This window comes from Kogia breviceps, chromosome 8 (genome assembly GCF_026419965.1).
Source record: "Kogia breviceps isolate mKogBre1 chromosome 8, mKogBre1 haplotype 1, whole genome shotgun sequence".
Taxonomy (NCBI): Eukaryota; Metazoa; Chordata; class Mammalia; order Artiodactyla; family Physeteridae; genus Kogia; species Kogia breviceps.
Genome location: NC_081317.1, coordinates 21,947,081 through 21,969,032, shown reverse-complemented (window position 1 = coordinate 21,969,032; position 21,952 = coordinate 21,947,081). Strand labels below are relative to the sequence as shown.

The 21,952-nt window shown below is 38.9% G+C and overlaps 1 protein-coding gene across 10 annotated transcripts in view; it reads right to left on the bottom strand.

Moving 5' to 3' along the window:
* The window catches only part of ECPAS (Ecm29 proteasome adaptor and scaffold), a 100,414-nt gene that overhangs the window by 66,648 nt on the left and 11,814 nt on the right, over nucleotides 1-21,952 (bottom strand). For all 10 annotated transcript variants that reach the window (XM_059072206.2, XM_067040959.1, XM_059072209.2 and 7 more), the window contains one exon: nucleotides 7,186-7,316. In XM_059072206.2, the coding sequence (XP_058928189.1) occupies nucleotides 7,186-7,316 (131 nt within the window). The remainder of the gene's footprint in view (nucleotides 1-7,185; nucleotides 7,317-21,952) is intronic.

Sequence of the window (21,952 nt, the reverse complement as noted above, 5' to 3'; positions counted from 1 at the left end):
TCCACTGCCTGCAATCCTCTATAAACCCATAAAAATTAAGAAATCTGCTGAACCAGTCCTTCCCCCAGCTAGATTGACAACAGTTAACCTCTGTCAGTAAGCCTACAGAATTACCAGCCTCGGGTATATAGTATTTTGTCCCTATCAGTTCCCCTTATTACTCATTCATTTATATTCATTTACTCATTAGTAAACTTTTTAATTGAAGTATAACATATAGCTGAAGTACAAAATTGAGAATGTATGGCTTAATAAATTTTCACAAAGTAAACATACCTTTGTAACCACCAGAAGTACAAAGGCCCTGCACCCCACTCAGTAACCCCTCCTTCCTGACTTCTAACACCATATTTAAATTTATATAAATGGAACAACCAGGATGAACTCATGTGTTTTTCATTCTATATTATATCTGAGATTCATCCACGTTGTTCACTTTCACTGCTCTAATAGGAAAAAAACAGAATGTATCCATTCTCCAATCTCATGATAGATATAAGATTATTTCCAGTTTGGACCATTATGAATAATGCTATGAACATTCTTAGCTATGTCTTTTAGTGCACAGGTATACACACTTCTGTTGTATACAAACCCAGGACTGGAAATGCTTGGTCATGAAGAAAACATATGATAAGCCTTAGAATATTTCCAAACAGTTTTCCAAAGCTGTTAAACTAATTTACACTCCCACCAGCAGTGGTCAGTTTTTAATTTTTACCTATTCTAAGAAGTCAGAATATACAAGGTTCGCTGTAAAAGAGAATTCTACATAACATATCTCATTTTTCTTAAAATAGTGATATGTCAGTAGAAGTCTAAAACTTATTTCTCTTGGGAATTCCCTGGCAGCCCAGTGGTTAAGACTTGGTGCTTTCACTGCCATGGGCCAGTGGCCGATCCCTGGTTGGAGAACTAGGATCCCACAAGCCACGCCGGGCAGCCAAAAAATAAATAAATAAAAAATAAAACTTGGGCTTCCCTGGTGGCGCAGTGGTTGAGAATCCGCCTGCTGATGCAGGGGACACGGGTTCGTGCCCCGGTCTGGGAAGATCCCACATGCCGCGGAGTGGCTGGGCCCGTGAGCCATGGCCACTGAGCCTGCGTGTCTGGAGCCTGTGCTCCGCAACGGGAGAGGCCACAACAGTGAGAGGCCCGCGTATCAAAAAAAAAAAAAAAAAAAAAAAAAAAAAAAAAAAAAAAAAAATAAAACTTATTTCTCTTTCACCCAATTTACCCACAAATTATCAGCTGCTACTTTACAGGTATCCTGCTTAAGCCTAACCAACATTATGAAACTGACAGTCAGGAGTCCTAAATTCCATAACTGAAAGTCAATACTAAATTAACCCCTAGTGTCACTGACTACAAAATTTTACATGCTGAAATTATTTACATGTAAGCTTTTATTAAAAACTACTCTGCGTTTGGGGCTTCCCTGGTGGCGCAGTGGTTGAGAATCTGCCTGCCAATGCAGAGGACACCAGTTCAAGCCCTGGTCTGGGAAGATCCCACATGCCACGGAGCAACTGGGCCCATGAGCCACAACTACTGAGCCTGCGTGTCTGGAGCCTGTGCTCCGCAATGAGAGGCCACAGTGAGAGGCCTGCGCACCGTGATAAAGAGTGCCCCCCGCTCACCACAACTAGAGAAAGCCCTCGCACAGAAACAAAGACCCAACACAGCCAAAACTAAAATAAATTAATTAATTTTAAAAATACTCTGCTTTCACATGACAGTCTTATTTTATATGGTTAAAAAAGGTCTAGGGCTTCCCTGGTGGCGCAGTGGTTGAGAGTCCGCCTGCTGATGCAGGGTACACGGGTTTGTGCCCTGGTCCGGGAGGATTCCACGTGCCGCGGAGCGGCTGGGCCCGTGAGCCATGGCCGCTGAGCCTGCGCGTCCAGAGCCTGTGCTCCGCAACGGGAGAGGCCACCAACAGTGAGAGGCCCACGTACCGCAAAAAAAAAAAAAAAAAAAAAAAAAAGGTCTAATAATTGTAACTGCATTCTAGATTTGTGATCAATATCTATATCCTTTGTTTTATTAACAATTATATAATAACCAAAACTCCAATTATCACATTGGTTCTATTTGCAAGAGGTATTAATATGAGTACAGGACTGTACAAATCATGAAAGTCTGACCAGGTAGCTATATTTCAAAGTAAATAAAAGTCTGACCGAGTATCTATACTTCAAAACAAATAAAAGGGAAACACACATCAAGCCTCTACTACCAGGAGTCAAAATAACACACAGGCAAAATTATGTTATTGCTTTCAGACATTCTTTTATCCTCTACTTTCATTCACTGACCCCTCATGTACTGAATTCACTTTCATACATAAGGTAAAGCATGAACGTGTTTGCCATCGTGTGAAGGTAAAGCCTGGCAGAAATCATTTAGTCTTGGAATTATCTCTCATGTGTAAAGTCCCTTGTTAGTCATGTGACACAAAGCAAGTTATTTAACTTCTCTGAGCCTCAGTTTCTTCCCAGATAAAATGGGAATAACATGAGCACCTATACCCCACAGAGTTGTTAAATGAGTTGTAATGAACTGAGACAATGTCCACATAGGCATTTAATGCTTTGCACTATTATCATTTTCTGAATCACTTTCCCCCATTTGCAGAAATCAAATGATAACATTTCATAGGCTATTATGAGGATTAAATGCAAGGATATGTCAGAGTCTAGCATACTGCTTAGAATGTAAACAGGTGTCTCAGCTGTTAGATCCCTTTTCCCTTATTCCAGAAGTTTTCAAGCTTACTTAACAACAAAACCCCTTTACCAAGAAAAATCTGATATGTAAAAAAAGCAAATAAAATTAGTATTTTACAATATAAATTAAATATACAAGTTCACAATGATTATATCTCTATTTCTTTAGTCTATTTTCTTGCTTTTTCAAATTATAATAGAAAAACATATTTATTACAATAAATTAAGTGAAAAATCATAATTATCCCTTTTCCCTAGTCCATTCATAGCCACTCAAAGACACCAGTATTAATACTTTGGTGTTCATCTCCACCTTTCTCTGCATCCACAAAAACTTCTACAAACATATTTACAACTCTTTTTAAAATAGATCTTTAATTGCTTCACAATACTGTGTTAGTTTCTGCTGTACAACAAAGTGAATCAGCCACATGCACACACATATGTTCCCATATACCCTCCCTCTTAAGCCTCCCTCCCATCCTCCCTATCCCACCCCTCTAGGTCATCGCAAAGCACTGAGCTGACCTCTGTGCTATGCTGCTGATTCTCACTAGCTATATCTTTAGATTTTACTTGTTTACTTTTTACAAAAATAAGCTATATATCATTCACGTTAGCACACAGTCCACTTTGTTTCCAGTTAAAAATATATAAGCTTCTTAATTTAGACCTAACTCATTATCTGTAGTAGTTGCATAATATTCCATGGGATTCAAAGTTGTTTTAAAAAAATCATCTGTACGACTCATCACTCAAAGTAAACACATTTTTGTATATTTCCTTCAAGATTTTTGTAAAAAGGTTAGAAAAATTCACCAATAGATCAAAGTCAGCATTATTTGGAATATGAGAAGAAAAATCAAAGGAAAATTTCTAGGGAACAACCTAGTAAGAAATAAAAAGAAATAAAGAAATATGGGGATATATGTAAATGTATAGCTGATTCACTATGTTATAAAGCAGAAACTAACACACCATTGTAAAGCAATTATACTCCAATAAAGATGTTTAAAAAATAAATAAATAAAGGACAACATGAAAAATATAAATAAAAAAAGAAGAAAAAAGGAATAAGAAGGTAATTACTCTTTCTAGTAAGAAATATAAGGGTAGGGGGAGAAGGAAGGAATCTGAACAAGAAAAAATAATTTACTTGATGGTAACAGAGTAAAACATCTTGTTTACTTAGATACAAATTAATGACTGAAATGTTAAGAATGTGGATAGAATTGCTTGATTAATCATTATATTAAAACAGAATATAGGTTTTCAAACTCTTTTTTTTTTTTTTTTGCGGTACGCGGGCCTCTCACTGCTGTGGCTTCTCCCGTTGCGGAGCACAGGCTCCGGACGTGCAAGCTCAGCGACCAAGGCTCACGGGCCCAGCCACTCCGCGGCATGTGGGATCTTCCCAGACCGGGGCACGAACCCATGTCTCCTGCATCGGCAGGCAGATTCTCAACCACTGCGCCACCAAGGAAACCCCGGTTTTCAAACTCTTAAACAGAAAATGTGTGGCGGGAAGAGGAGAGAAGGGAGAAGAGGGAGAGATGGAGAGAATGAGAACAGATCAAGTGATGAGAAAGGTTAATAACCAGAACAACTGATGTACATGCCCACAATCCAAACCTCAAAAAAAATTGTGACATCTCAATTACACTGATGAAGATATGCAGCTAAAGTAAATAAGGTTAAGATTGCTGGCTGGGGCAAAGATTCCTCAATCTAACTTACACCGAAGGAAAACACTGGCTACAATACGAGTCTTAAATGATAGAGGTATTGGGGAAAGAAATCTTAAATGAGATTTGAAAGATAAGAAAAGTATGTAACATAATACAAATTACTAAGAAACACAAGATCTTAAACTTGTGCATCAAAACACATCAAGGAGGCGCAAGAGGAAGGGGATATGCACATGTATGTATGCATATAGCTGATTCACTTTGTTATATAGCAGCAACTAACACACCATTGTAAAGCAATTATACTCCAAGAAAGATGTTAAAAAAAAGAAAAATAAGGACACTTAAATAAAAAAGTGCATCAAGGTGAAGTTATTAAAACTAAAAGGAAAATCAGAAAAACTACAACAGCAGCAGGAGATTGTAATTCACTATTAATTTACAACAGGACTGGAAGACAGGTTTCTTGAGAAATGAGAGCACAGTGTTGAGTGGCCTATCCACACACTGAGCTCCATATTCCTCCAACAGGAAATATTTTTTTAATCTTATGAATAGTTTTTATGAACATCAGAAATAATATGCTTTAAAAGACTAGAACATTTGCTCACTGTGGTTTCAAATCAGAATGCAGTAAAACCAGACAAATTTTACACTATTTTGAAACCAAAAACAATGTTCTTATAAACTAATTATTAGGTCAAAAATAAAATAACCTAATACTGCTCACCAGTGTAACTATGGGGTATAACTGAAATAGTAATCAAAGAGAAATCCGGAAACTGAGGTCGTTTTCAGTTCTGTTTTTCTGTTATTTGACCTTAATGAAGTCACTTAATCATTCCAAGCCTCAGCTTCCATCTATAAAATGGAAATAACACCTACACCTCACATAATCTTGTGAGTATTTAAGTGATTCGCATTCTTCCTGGCACATAGTGACCTTTACCATTACGTACTTTACAAACTGAAATCTTATGTGAGAAAAACATACCAAAGGAAAACAAAAATATGAATAATTTGAATAAAAATAGAAGAAAAATACACTTGAAAAAATTAATATCAAAGCTTTTTTTCCTTTTAAATTGGCCCATTAAAAAAAGCAAACCTTTGGTAGTAACAAAAAAATTAGAAACAAGAATGGAATTTCTCCACTTGAATGGTAACAGAATATTAATAATAGTATGATAGACATGAATAACATACAACTGAACATACAAAGTAGATGGTTAGAGATGAATGATTTTCTACAAAAGATAAAATACAAGGAAACAAAAAACTCCTAAGTAAATAAGTTTTAAAAAAAAAAAAAAACCCTACTGAAAATACTCAGCCTAGAAGCCTGGACTAATGCAAAAACTTCCTTCTGTTTACTCTCCTTTTCTCCACTGCCAAGTCTTTCTCCACCCCACAGCCAGAATGATTACATGACTACCACCAATACCCTTTCAAACGGCTGCTGCTGGAATCCCCATGCCTGAACTCCTATCACTCTTCCTCTGGTGCACACGGTGCATCTCTGTGGCGTTCTTCAGCTCTCTGAAGGTCTTATACTCAGTTCCAGCTCAGAATCTCTGCACAGGGCCTTCTCTGCCTTTAGTGGTCTCCCCATCTCTATGCCTGGCTACTTCCTACACACCTCCCTTACACCCTATACTTAATTTAAATCAAGTCCCCAAATATAATCCTTTTCCATCTTAGCATTTATTGCCATTTTAACTCCATACTCTGCCTTATTGTTTAATACTCATCTCCCCAGTAGACGTTTCTTTCCTTCACCAACGTATCCCTAACACCTGGCATATAGAAGGTACCCAGTAAATATTTGCCAAATAAATGATGAGACTGATGAAGCTAAATAAGGAAACAGAAACCAACACAGGAAGGCCTTTTATACCTAGTTATTCTTAGGGTAAGAAAAAGCCATAGAAGAGTTTTAAATAGGAGAATGATGCGATCAAACATGTTATCTATCTTAGCAAAGCAGTATTAACAACAGGCATGTCAAATACGGGACAAGAATGCCCTATTCCTTCCTGTAAACATAACAGACATACTTAAAGATACTCTTTCTCCACTGAACTCAAATCAGGCCTCAGAATCCCTCTCAGGGCAGACATCCGGGAAGGTCACTGCCAATCAATTACAGTGGCTCAAGGATTGAAACCTGATGATAGCTCAAAAACCCGAAGGTCTAGTATAAATACATGAGAAGACAAATGAATTATTTTAAAGGTGAAGCGTCCAAATGTTCCATGTAGAATATTAGGTTAAAAAAGAAAATCTTGATGTGACAGTTACCCAGCTTTTACTAACAGTTCTTCAAAAAATTCTAAAACAGGAGCTGTACAACAGTATCTTGCTTTTAAAAACATTTCCTTTGCTTACTTTTAATTAAGGCCATATTCACAGTCAGCCAATGATTAAAGAATATTTTTGACCCATTACCACCTGACTTTCATACTGGACTCAAGGGCATAGATTTTTAGATCAGACCTCCATACATTCCAGAATAATTATCTCAATTATGTCATCTAGTACTGATGCCAAGTGTACAGTTGGAGCTAAATGCAGCTGTGCTAAGCATACAAAAGGTACTTTTAAATCATGGAAGCTGGTCCTAGACTTACTGTCCATTTTGAAAGGCCTAATTGGGATCATGAAGCTAGATTTCAATAATGGGAACAGAAAACTCACTTCATAATATTTTATATATGCACATCCATTTATTCACTATTTAATTCCCCCAACTGTCCCAGCATGCTTACCTTTTTACGTACTCCTTCTTGGGTGCTGGACAGCTTGAGCAAAACAGGAGGAAGGAATTTAGATATAATATTCTGTAATTGTTCATCTGTTTCAGCATGGCCAAGTCGTAAAAAGACTCGTTCAAGCTGATCTACAATATAAAAAGAGAAAAGGAGAACTTAGCAAATCAAACAGAACTAAGACTAATCACTTTTATAGCTTAATCCTTTTTTCTATACTGCAGATCCTTCAGCCAGAACTTTAACCATAGCTAGCCCTGTATGCAGATGATTTTGACACAGCAATGCAACAACACTAAAAAGGTTTACTAGCTAATTATACTGTCTTACAGCTGTCCTGGTCATTTAACCTCTAGAAGAGAGGAAAACAAAGACAAGAACAACAAATTTATCTCCTATTTACAAGGTTATTCAGTTTTTCTAAAGGATCTGGATACCAGAAAAGATACAAAAGTTTTGAAGAAATCGTCTAAACCTAGCTAGCAGAGCCATGCAGGAGAACTTTAATCAGATACCAGGGATAATATTATATCTTTGGTGAAACCATCTTACTGATGAAATTTCTTCAAAGACAGAATCACTGCCCATTACTGCTGGAATTAGCCAACCAGAATGTGAGAGACAAATTTCCACCAAGAAAGCCACTGAGAAACATATGAACACCAAAGGGATGCTCTCAGCAAAACCCAGGCAACTACAGAACAAACAACTAACACACTCAGAGCTTCTGTCTCTTCAATCAATACATTGCAAGGGAAGGGAGAGTGCTGAGGTGAAAGGGGAACCTACCAAGGGCAAATGACTGGATACTTGATTTTTTTTAATTATTGTTAATTTTTTGGTGTTACAATGGTATTGTGGTTATGTTTGTTTTTTAGAGGTTCTTACAAAAATTATCCATAAGTGATTAGGGAGCATTCTAAGGAGCTGGAAATGTCCTACATCTCAATCTAAGTGATGATTACACAGCTATATACATTTATAAAAATTCACAAGCTCTATCCTTTCATACTTTCTACTGTATCTATTATACCTTAATTTAAAAATTTTTTAAATAAAAAACAAAAAAAATTTATTTAAAGGAGTCCTTTTTTTCAGAGATAAAGACAAAAATATCTACAGGTAAAATAACAGTTATTTAGATTTACATCAAATAATCAGGGGTGTACTGGAAATCTGTTGAGAGTAAATTTCAGATGTTCTCACAAAAAAAAAAAGGCAACTGTGAGAAAAAGACATCTTAATCAGCTTGACTGAAGTAATCATTTCATTATGTATATGTGTATCAAATTATCACATTGTACACCTTAAATATATATAATTATTTCAGAAACTAAAAATAAATAAAAATAAAGTCATGGCCTCATTCAGGCCCTCATTTTAAAATAAATAAATAATTGGGGGTGCTGGGCTGAGGAATGGGGAGGGGCCATTTAAGTGAAAGCAAGATTGGTCACTAGCTGATAACTGTTCGAGCTATGTGATAGATACTGAGAATTTGTACTGCTGTATATGCTGGAAATTTCCATAATAATTTTTTTACAGGAAGAGATGTACATACACATATAGATATAGATACATAGATATAGATATGTATCTCCAGAGGGAGCCTAGAAGCAGTCACAACCTGGCACAACCTAGTAGCAACAAGCACACCCAGCACCCAGATCTTGGGTTTTTAAACACCATTCTCCAGTAAAAAGAGCCAGACTCTTGGGGAAATGGCTGATTCTAGGGCTGGGGCAGGGAAAAAACAAGATGAACCTGAAGCATCCTGTAGGGCCAGAAAGGAAACAGGGTCTGATAAGTCAAAGGGATGCAGGAACCACCCTGAAAGAGCTCCATTATGACCAAGGCTGGAACAAATTTGAGGAACAAAATAAATAACATAGTATTGGATTCTAACCCAAAGTATAAAATAAATTTACATGACTCCATGATATAAATAAATGACTGAATGATTAAATGCACTGGGGAAAAGAGACAAGTCTTTCTTACAATATTCCAAATCATTAGGTAGATACCTCCCCCTACAGGAGGCAGAGCTTAATTCGTGCCTCTACCCACCCCTTGAAGGTAGACTAGATTTAGTGACTTGCTTCCAAAGAACAGAAGAGGGAAAGAGGAAAATGTTAACTTTACAGTGGCGAAACCTGATAAATACTGTTTTAACCAAGCGATGCCATGTGGTATCAGGATCACTAACATGACAAGAAAGGCAGTTCACCTCTGCGGTATTCCTTCCAAAAACTCATAACCCTCATCTACTCATGAGTTAAACAAAAAACCAACAAAAACACCAAGTTAAAATACATTCTACAGGCTACCTGGCCAGTATTGCTCAAGACTTTCAAGATCGTGAAGAAAAAAAGAAAGACTAAGAAATTGTCACAGACTAGAGGAGTCTGGGGAGACAGGACATCTAAATGCAGTGTGGTGCCCTGGACTGGATCCCAGAACTGAAAGAGGACATTAATGGAAAAACTGATGAAATCCAAATAAAGTCTTGAGTTTAGCTTTTAAAATTAATAATAAGGGAAGGAAGGGAGGAAAGGCAGGCAGGCCGACTCTGAGATTATCAGACCAAATGCTTCTATTTGCTAATAGTTGAATGCTGCTATAAAAGGAGCTCTTAGGAACAGTAGATTCAATCCACAACATCCATGGAAGTTACAGGTAAGGAGTCTCTGCCCCGGCGCCTTATAGATCTTAGGCAGTGGAAACTGCCTACAGATTTTAGCTACAGAAACTTAGAAGAACTGTTCTGTGGAAGAAGGCTGAAAGTTAAATTCTTCATAACAAACTGACCTGCAAAAATCTGTGCCAAAGGCTTAAAAAAAACCAAGTGATATCTGGTCCTTTTCATTTTTCATACAACCATTTGGGTGCTTCCTATGTATCCCCAGCATAGCATCTAACACTTTCTACTCTCCCTCACTAGAAAGGAAAAGATAACATCCTCAACACAGTAAAACTGTTTATGATGGGAATGTGGGAATGGAAAGAAAGGGCACCAAACATCACACCTGGGTCCTTGTCAAACAGGTCAAGCATACCCAAGGAAGAGGCAAAGGAGGAGGATCAATGTAACACTGCTGTGTCATTCTGACAAACATCTATACTTTAAATAAACGATCATCAAAACATGTTCAAACTTTATGAAAAGAAATGTAAATAAAAGTGCAGATATAATCAACCACTAACTTTTTCAGCCTACCAAAGTTAGCAAAATATGGGCAAAGGTTTAGCAACAGTATGGTGCCTGAATCCTGTTAATGGCACAGAAAGGTGAACCCCGTGCCTTTAGCCTCAACCCTGGAAACTGAGCCCCATGAAAGTGACAATCCAAATTAGGCCTTTGCCCCCAAACGTGTCTATTCAGAAACAAGAAGGGATGTAACCAAAAGTTCTGAAAATTCAAAAGGAATCTAAAACTGAAGTTCACCTTTCACAAGGACTCAGTGTTTAGCTGTAGGAACTGAGATCCTCCAGGCCATCACCAAAGTATCTGAGGTATGACAAACATTACTTTAGAGTCAAGCAAGTTCCACCCTCTCCACAATTGTGATGTTATTCCTCTTATTCAGACTCATATTGAGTTAATTTCGCTTACAAGAAAATTAAAGACATCACTATAACCTCAGATAGTCACTGTTAAATGTGGGGAATATATTCTGAACTATTTTTTTCCTATTCATACACTAACATTATTTTAACCTAAAAACTGGAATATGACACATACTATTTTACAATTTGCCTTTTTTTTCCTTTTAGTTAACACAAACACATCTAAAACCTTTGGAGCAATAGATGTCTCAGGACTTTTCAGATTTTTGAATTAAAATAAAGTGTATATGCTGTGTATTTCAAATAACCCTATCCACCCTGTGTGTTCTAGGGCAGTTCCTATAATTAAATACATTCAGATTACTGCAATAAGAGGTATGGATGCTCACACTAAGTGGGATAGTCAAAGATTATAAAGAACCTCATATCCATTCAGGTCAGGTTTTAATACCCAAAGAATTACACTAAAAAAAAAAAAAAGTGTGGATATGTATAAACTCTTAAATATCTTTGCATAGCACTAAATAAAGATCTAATTGATAATGGCAACTATGTCTATAGAAGTAGTATGATTTATTTAACTATTTGTGCTATTACCAGATTTATAGTACCATAAACGATGCTCCAAAGAACATCCTTAGATATGGGGATATATGTACATGTATAGCTAATTCACTTTGTTATACAGCAGAAACTAACACACCACTGTAAAACAACTATACTCCAATAAAGATGTTTAAAAAAAAGATGTTAAAAAAATAAAATAAAAAACAAAGAACATCCTTATCCATGTGTATCTGTGCACTTGTATGGGTTTCTGTAAGCTAAAACCCTAGAAATGAAACTGCTGAGTCAAAGGGTAGGAGTGTCAAGTTTAAGAGATTTTGGAAAAATGTCCTTCAAAAAGGCTGTGCTCATTTATACCCACCAGCAGTATATGTAAGTATATGTATCAATTTCCCTATACTCATTCCTACAATGAGTAATCAATCTTACAAAGACTGTAAGTAATCAACCTTAGCTGAATATGATAAATTTTAAAAAATCTCACTGTTGTTTTATATCTTTTATTACTGAGGTAAAGTTTGTTTATTTATTTATTTATTTATTTATGGCTGTGTTGGGTCTTCATTGCTGGATGCAGGCTTTCTCTAGTTGCGGTGAGAGAGGGCTACTCTTCGCTGCAGTGCACAGGCTTCTCATTGCGGTGGCTTCTCTTGTTGCAGAGCACAGGCTCCTGGGCGCGCAGGCTTCAGTAGATGTGGCACTTGGGCTCAGTAGTTGTGGCTCGCGGGCTCTAGAGCGCAGGCTCAGTAGTTGTAGTGCATGGGCTTAGCTGCTCCGTGGCATGTGGGATCTTCCCGGACCAGGGCTTGAACTCGTGTCCCCTGCATTGGCAGGTGGATTCTTAACCACTGCACCACCAGGGAAGTCCCTTATTGGTCATTTGAAATATCTTCTTCAGCAAATTACTTTAGTCTTTTGAGTTGCTGACTTCTAAAAGCTTTTATACAATATTGAGAAAACTACCCCCAGTTCTTCCATACATTAAAATACTTTTTTCTGGGCTTCCCTGGTGGCGCAGTGGTTGAGAGTCTGCCTGCCAATGCAGGGGATACGGGTTCGTGCCCTGGTCCAGGAAGATTCCACATGCCGCGGAGCGGCTGGGCCCGTGAGCCATGGCCGCTGAGCCTGCGCGTCTGGAGCCTAAAAAAAAAATTTTTTCCTAGTATGCCTTGTGACTCTATAGCACAGTCTTTCTTTTCATATCTAAGTTTTTTAAACATAAATTTACCATTCCTTTGTTTTATGGCTTCTGAGTTTCTAGTCATGCTTAGAAATGCCTTTTTAACTCTAAGATTATAAAAAATATTATATTCTGAAGAGTTAACACAGCGGGCCTGAGACTGCTATCCTTACAAGGATTTGTTTGCCAAGGCTGGTCCTTGGCTGCCATCTGGAGACTTGGATTTCAGGAGGGTTCCCACCATTCCCAGAACTGATGAGAGTTACTCGCTGTGCCTGAACTGTTTGTGCAAACAATATGCTTTATGCTCAGTCGTGCTTTCCTCCTGAGAATCCAGAATTCTAGTACGCGTTAGGCAGAAGGTGCCAATGTGACAGCACCAAATAAAAACCCTTGGTAATGAGTCTCTAAAGAATATCCCCAGTAGACAACATTTCACATGTGTTGTCAAAACTCTTTGCTGAAGGACTTACGCATGTCCCATGTGCCTCAACTAGGAGAGGACTCTCGGCAGCTTGCACCTGGTTTCCTCCAGACTCCACTTCACGTGCCTTTTCCCTTTGCTCATTTTGTTTTTTATCCTTTTAGGGTAATAAATGTTAGCCATGAGTACAAATACGTGCAGAGTCCTGTGAATCCTCCTAGCAAGTCATGGAAACTGGAGGTGGTCCTGGAAACCCTGACACATATATTTATCTATGTTTTCTTCTAGCTCTTATGATTTTCCTTTCTGTATCCAACTCTTTAATCCAGCTGGAGTTTTTCTGGCACATGAGGGATGTAAGAAACCTAGTCTTTTGTGGGTTTTTAAAATCTTTTTCACTGTGAAATAAAACACTTAGAAAAATGCGTACAAAACATAAGTGTAGTTTAATGAGTTATTATAAACACCTATGTAAGTATTGCCCAAGTCGAGAAAAAAAAATTTATTATGAAACTTGTACAAAGAAAGGTTTCTACTCCACTTGGAGTTGGAGAGGACTGAAAGACTGTTGAATATAAAAAAACACAGTGAGTTTTAAGGTCACGGAGGTAATTACAGTCAAGCAAGAACTAGAATAGCGTCTTTTGACCTTCAGTCTAAAAACCCTTACCTACCCATGCAACTGTCTACAACGATGACCCTGTATTTTATATGATACTATCCCTGTATACTGCACCTTCTACAGGGAGCCCTGTTTGAGAGAATCACCAAAAAGTCATAAGAATTTGCCTCACTCAGGTGGTATTTATGACAACGGGAAAATGTACAAATTCAAAGGTCAGAAAACAACACCAGGGAAAGCTCGCTACTATGAATAAGAAGCTAAGACCACACATGTCAAACTAAATTTACCTTTCCTCCTTCTCCCTGCTCTGCCAAATTCTCTCCTCCATCAAGGCCCAGCACCCTGCTATCTTCACCGTGTGAAGCACTAGTTCCCCTACCTAGATCACACACTCATTCAAGTATGTACTGCAGCCCTACTGTGTGCCAGAGCTTGGTGGCCATGTGTATAGAGTAGAGAAGAGGCAAGGCTGGTGTCCAGGTTTAGCTCACGTGTATGGTAACTGCAGTAGAAAGAAAACAATAGAAGGCCTGAGATAGACTGCTCAAGACAAGAGCATTTAAGGATGGAGGAAGGAGAGTCTGAAAAAGGGAAGGACAGGCAACAGACAAAAATAGGAAGAAAACTGAGTATGGGGTCATAACAACTCAGGAAAGAAAAAAATGGACTAGACAGGAAAAAATTTGTTTGCCCATTAAAAAAAAAAAAAAACCTAAAAAATCCTTGCAGGTAAATTAATGACACAAGTGTAAGAAGCAAGATTTTAAAGCTTTTAAAAGAAAACTGAGAAGGGAAAATTAAAACTCAAGCACAAGGCATTAAAGACTAACAGGTTAAGATTTTAAAATATCATAAAACACACCACAAAGTAAAAGAATAAGCTATAAATAGCTACAATGTTTTTATTTTTTTATCATTATTATTTTTTTTTGCGTTACACGGGCCTCTCACTGTTGTGGCCTCTCCCGTTGCGGAGCACAGGCTCCGGACGCGCGGGCTCAGCGGCCATGGCTCACGGGCCCAGCCGCTCTGCGGCATGTGGGATCTTCCCGGACCGGGGCACGAACCTGTGTCCCCTGCATCGGCAGGCGGGCCCTCAACCACTGCGCCACCAGGGAAGCCCAGCTACAATGTTTTTAAATGAAAAGAAATTGAGTACAGAATATACTTTTAAAATTCCTACAAATCAAGAAAAAGCAAATTAATCCAAAGATTTTAAATGGACAAAGAATATAAGCAGGCAATTCAGAGATGAGAGTCATATATTTAGTAACACATAAAAAGATGCTCAATCACACTGATCAGGAATACGTAAAATTAACACAATAATGAGATACAATTCTGCACCCTACACATTAGAAAAACTCTTCAAATGTTGGCAAAGACTGGAAACCAACCAAGAAGAACTCAGGCTCACCACTGATGGGGTGTATGTACACTGGTACAATCTCTGAGGAACAAATCTCTAGGTAAGTCGTCTCTAGTGAGGTTCAAGAGGCACATCCCCTTCAACCTGGCACTCCTACTCCAGGGGAACATACTCTAGAGCAGTGCCCAGCTGCAAAGTAGCACAGCTGCAAACTGTTTGTCACCAACCCTCTAAGAGAGAACAAACACTTCTTGCTTCACTGAGAAAGTCTTACCAGGATATGAAATGTTAAATAAATTAGCAGTGAGAGTTGATTTACATTCTGCCACAAGTTCCCTATTTGCAAGACGTAATTCCCCAGTCCTCAGACCACACTTCTTTGTGTATCACTGTCCTGGAGAAAAACTCCCAGGGAAAGACAAGCACAAGGACACTGTAAGAAACTGTTCATAGCCACGGGGTCAGTAAATGCAAAAAAAAAAAAAAAAAAAAAAAAAGGAAACCATCTAAATGTCAGTCAACAGGAAAATGGATACAGAAAATGTGGCAGGGTCATATCATACAACAATGAAAATAAGCAAGAGTCACATGGACCAACATGACAATATCTTAAAAACTAAGATCAGAGAAAGCAAGTTGCAGGATATGTACATTATGGTGCCACTTATGTCAAGTTTTTAAATGCAATATATACATTGCTTATGATATGTACAGCACAGGAATGACAACCCTTAGTCAAGGAGATAAAAGAGAAGAAAAACTTAAGGGGAGAGGAGCGAAAAAAAAGAAAAGGAAAATTTGTAAGGGGTAGCACAGGAGGTTTGAATTGTATCAGTAATGTTTATGTCTTTAAAAAATAAAAGACCTGGGGCTTCCCTGGTGGTGCAGTGGTTAAGAATCCGCCTGCCAATACAGGGAACACAGGTTCGATCCCTGGTCCGGGAAGATCCCACATGCTGCAGAGCAACTAAGCCCGTGCGCCACAACTACTGATCCCGTGCTCTAGAGCCCACGAGCCACCACTACTGAGCCCACATGCCACAACTACTGAAGCCCGTGCACCTAGAGCCCATGTTCCACAACAAGAGAAGTCACCGCAGTGAGAAGCCCATGCACCACCACGAAGAGTAGACCCTGCTTGCTGTAACTAGAGGAAGCCTGCAGCAACGAAGACCCAACGCAGCCAAAAATAAATAATTAAAATAAAAATTTTTTAAGTTACAAAATAATAATAATAGCTAAATAAATAAAAGACCTGAAGCTAATAGCAAAAAATGTACAGATTTGACAAATGTGAGTGGGACATACCTAAGTGTTCCTAAGATAATTCTCTATACTTTTCTTCATACTTGAAATATTTTATTAGTTAAAAAGAATATATACACCATAATAATTGTTTTGATACTATATAAAAAGAAGAAAATATATCAGTAATTTTCTTCTTTATATTTTCATGTACTTTTCAAATACTCTTCAGTAAAAATACATTTCTTTTTAGAAAAAATAACATACAGAGCAAATTTTAAAAATCAATCCATGTTTCAAGGATAAAGAAATTTAAATCACAGAATTTTACAACTTGAAAGGAACTTTAAAGTACATGGAAGCGGATTTCCCTGGTGGCGCAGTGGTTAAGAATCTGCCTGCCAACGCAGGGGACTGGGGTTCGAGCCCTGGTCTGGGAAGATCCCACATACTGTGTGGCAGCTAAGGCCGTGTGTCACAACTACTGAGCCTGCTTTCTAGAGCCCGCGAGCCACAACTACCGAAGCCCGTGTGCCTAGAGCCCGTGCTCCGCAACAAGAGAAGCCACCGCAATGAGAAGCCCACGCACCACAACAGAGTAGTCCCTGCTCCTGCAACTAGAAAAAGCCCGCGTGCAGCAATGAAGACCCAATGCAGCCAAATAAATATATAAATAAATTTTTTAAAAAAAGAATATATGGTAGAACAAAACTAAGAACATTTACTGGTAGAAATGCAAAACGGTATAGCTATTTTGGAAGACAACAACTTAGGAAAACTAAACATACTCCTACCATACAATCCAGAAATCACACTCCTTGATATTTACCCAAGGAGTTGAAAACGTATGTCCACACAAAGAGCTGCAAATGGATGTTTACAGCAGCTTTATTCACAACTATCAATACTTGGAAGTAACCAAGATGTCCTTCAGTGGGTGAATGGATAAATAAACTGGTACATACAGACAATGGACTATTACTCAGCACTAAAAAGAAATGAGCTGTCAAACCATGAAAAGACATGGAGGAACCTTAAAGGTATATTATTAAGTGAAAGAAGCCAATCTGAAAAGGCTACATACTGTATGATTCTAACTATATGACATTCTGGAAAAGGCATAACTATGGAGACAGTAAAAAGATCAGTAATTGCCAGGGAGGAAGGGGAAGGGAAGGATGAATATGAAGAGCACAGAGGATTTGTAGGGCAGTGAAAATACTCTCTGTGATATTACGATGATGGATATGTATCATTATACATCCGTCCAAACCCACAGAATATACAACACCAAGATTGAACCATAATGTAAACTCTGGATGTGAGGTAATTATGATATGTCAGTGTAGGTTCATCCTTGGTAAAATATGTACCATTCTGGTGAGTGATGTGGATAATGAGGGTGGCTATACAAATATGGGGGCAGGGGTTGTATAGGAAATCTCTGTACCTTCCTGTCAATTTTGTTGTAAACCTAAAACTGCTCTTAAAAAAAATAGTCTTTAAAAAAACATTTAGTCTCAAAGGAAACATATCAGAAACACTGAGATTCTTAAATCCCCAAAGAACAAACAAAAAAACAAATCCCAGTTTAGCTTATGTCAGCTATTACATTCGTGTGGGGAAAAAAAAAAAAAATCTACTAAGAATAAATATATTGGGACTTCCCTTTTGGTGCAGTGGTTAAGAATCCTCCTGCCAATGCAGGGGACATGGGTTCGAGCCCTCGTCCAGGAAGATCCCACACACCACGGAGGAACTAAGCCCGTGTGCCACAACTACTCAGCCTGCACTCTAGAGCCCATGAGCCACAACTACTGAGCCCACATGCCACAACTACTGAAGCCTGTGCACTTAGGGCCTGTGCTCTGCAACAAGAGAAGCCAATGCAATGAGAAGCCCACGCCCCCCAACCAAGAGTAGCCCCCGCTCGCTGCAACTAAAGAAAGCCCATGCACAGCAACGAAGACCCAATGCAGCCAAAAATAAATAAGTAAATAAATATTAAAAGAAAGAAAGAAAAATGATTTTAAAAAGGAATATATCCATTTACTTTCCATTAAATAATTCTCTAATTCATATTATTCGCTTGTCTTTAATTTCTCTATCTAAAGGGAAAGATGGGACCTACCTTCCTTCTACCCCACAAGGAAAAAATAACCAGTAAACGTTTAAGGACTTCACTTCAGTGTTATCTACCATTGGCCACAGATAATTCTGAAAACAGATAATTATTCCTGAGAAATAAAACTGTCCACATAAATCACTCATTCTTCATATCTCTCCAAAAAACACAACTTTGGCTTCGGAGTCAAAGAAGAAAGGCTATTTTTTCACAGGATTATAAAAGGCAAATACTGGCTTTTCACTCATATCTTCACTTATGGAAAAAATATTTTAAAAAATAAAAAAGAAAGAAGGAAAGAAAAAGCAATAAATCACTTTCCTTAGATGAATCACCTCTTCATGACAACATGAACATGAAAACATTCCTTAGAAAGTATGTAAGAAAAACATTACTGTCAGAAAGACTAGGGAAAGGGCTATATTTAAGGTAGCGATTATCCTTATGTGGTGGAATTTCAGAGGATTCTTTTTTGGCTTAATGGTTTAATTCTATGTCATTACTAACTTACTTCATGAGCGTGAATTACTTGTGTGAATTAAAAAGAGAAAATGGTTATTTCAGTGTGACAGGTTTCAGATTTCTTTACATTTGTTTAAATTTTCTACATAGAACATCATTTTTTTCTGAATGTGAAAGTAAATTTTAAATTATAAATCAGGTTAGAGGCCTTAAGTGGAAGCTGAGATTGAAATGGAAAGCTGAAAATACTTGGACCACTGCCCATTGCATCATAAATCAATTAATAATCTAACGTTACAGGATATTTTGAGAAAGATCTGTCAAGTTACTACCAAAGACTACCAAATACCAAAAGACTATAACAGAATAATTTCACAAGGAAAACAGTCTCCCTAATAGTATTTAACTTCTTCTGCTTCACACACATGTAAATACATTATAGTCACAAAGCAGTTTCACATGGCCTTCTGAGCCTCAGAAAAACATTGTGAGGTGGGCAGCGATTATCTGCATTTGTAGATCAAACACTGGGGCTCGGGATCTGACTGACTTGCCAAAGGTCACCAAGCTAATGACACAAAGAATCACAAGTTGAACCTAGAGACAGGTCTTTATCCTCCAAGTGCACAACAGAACACAGTACCTCCCTCTAAAGTACTATTTATTGAAGTAGGTAATATTAGCTTCAACTTACAGATGAGGAAACAGAGCCTAGAATTCACTGAGAATGTTGACCAAGATTACAAAGGTAGTAAGTGGCAGGGCTAGGATTCAAACTCCAGGCAGTCAACTGCAAACCCAATGCTCCTTCTAGTATGCTAAGTTACAGCACAGCTGAGGCAGAGAAAGTAGGTGGGGATGACACTAAGCCTTACTAGATAACTATACAGAACATGACTTTGTACCCTGACCACAGCCAACGTGACAGGAATGGTCCCTGACTCATTTATCCTTTCCTCAGGAACTCAGAATTGGGACCAAAGAGTCAAGCCTCCCTTGAGTGCCTGACCTCTAAGAGTAAGCCAGGAGATATGACATGGGCATCTTCAGCCTACGCCATGGAGCACAAAATCAGAAGAAGCTGCTGGTCTGAAGAAAGAATGGCAGGGGGTGCAGAGAGAAGGTGGAAGAACTGGAGGACATCTAGTCCTTAGTTCCAAACCCCTCCTGAGGGTCCCTCTTATTTCCTTAAGACTCCATGATTCCTTACAGTAAGTGCCCCATTTTTGCTTATACCACCTTAACACTGTGTCCAAAGGCAAATGGAAGGTTTTTGCCAAGGGGGAAAAAAAAATCTACTTCCATAAAAGTACATTAAAAAAATAAGCAGCTAGCACATGTAGCATATGCCAGAGGTGAATATCAGATGAGAGAGGAAGTCCTTCCTAAGAGTAGACCAATCTAGCCACAAAGGACCTTCTTGACCATGTATCACACTGCTCCCCAACAGCTGTCCAAACTGCAAGAGCTTCTTAAGTGCACCATATGTTCTTCTTGCACAATTCTTTTCATCAACCAAGTCCCTCATCCAGGACTACTCTACCAACCTCTCCTGACCATTTCTCCATTTCCACATATCCAAATCCTCTCCATTCAAGGTCCAACTCAAATACTACATGCTCCACACTTACACATCCCATCCTGGCCCTACAAACTCCCACAGACCTTTTCTACATCTCTCCTGGCACTTGTTATCTTTTGCTGTACATTACGTAACTGCCCGATCATCCCTTCCCTAGACCATAACAGCTCTTTGAGGTGTGACTCCACCTGAGTACCTACTCATTTGCTCCATCCACCTCCAGAGCTCCTCAGGTTGAGAAACTGTGACATAGTCTCTTGGCATTTAACTCAGTGCCTTATAGAAAGAAGCTGCTCAAATATCTGTTGAGTGTATGAAATATTAATTCCTCCTATTTGGAAAAGCCATTTACAAGTTTATACTCTAACAACTGTGGCAAAGGAAAGGAGGGGATTAGTGGCAATTCATAACACCTGACATCAGAATCTCGTGGAAAAGTTACTATTTGTTTTTATTTTTTATTTTTTCAATTTATTTTTATTTTTGGCTGCGTTGGTTCTTTGTTGCTGCGCGTGGGCTTTCTCTAGTTGCGGTGAGCGGGGGCTACTCTTCGTTGCATTGTGTGGGCTTCTCATTGCGGTGGCTTCTCTTGTTGCACAGCATGGGCTCTAGGCGCACAGGCTTCAGTAGTTGTGGCTCGCGGGCTCTAGAGCGCAGGCTCAGTAGTTGTGGCACAAGGGCTTAGTTGCTCCGCAGCATGTGGGATTTTCCCGGACCAGGGCTCGAACCCGTGTCCCCTGCACTGGCAGGCAGATTCTTAACCAATTCACCACCAGGGAAGCCCTATATTTTTAATATCATGATAAGTGCTTAAGGTTTTTTTTTAAAAAAAGAAGAGGAGGAGAGAAATTCCAGAAGGTCTGACTGACTGTGTGACAGAACTATTCTGCTCCAAATCAGGAGGGGTGCAGTAGTTACTGCAAAGAGAAGGACAGGAGAAAAAAAAAAGATGGAAGGGGAGGACAGACCAGGAAAGGGCAGAGCCCTGGTCTGGGAAGATCCCACATGCCGCGGAGCGGCTGGGCCCATGAGCCATGGCCACTGAGCCTGCGCATCAGGAGCCTGTGCTCCACAACGGGGAGAGACCACAACAGTGAGAGGCCTGCGTACCGCAAAAAAAAAAAAAAAAAAAAAAAAAGAAAGAAAAAGAAAAAGAAAAAAAGAAATGGGAGCCCAGAAGCTAAGAAAAGCATAAGTTAAACTAAACTAGGAAATTCACAAAAATTGGATGTGATAGATTGCAGGGGTAGGTGGGTGAGTACCTCTGGACTTTGACAATCTGCAATTAGGAGTCTGAGGCTAAAACTACAAAGAATAAGGAAGCCCTAGCTGGCATCTAGATTTTGTATGTAATACTCAACCTCTTCTGGTAGATCAATCTACCAGAATTAAAAATCTAGGACTTCCCTGGTGGCACAGTGGTTAAGAATCCGCCTGCCAATGCAGGGAACATGCGTTCGAGCCCTGGTCCAGGAAGATCCCACATGCCACGGAGCAACTAAGCCCTTGTGCCACAACTACTGAGCCTGCGCTCTAGGGCCCACGAGCCACAACTACTGAGCCCACACACCACAACTACTGAAGCAGGCGCGCCTAGAGCCTGTGGTCTGCAACAAGAGAA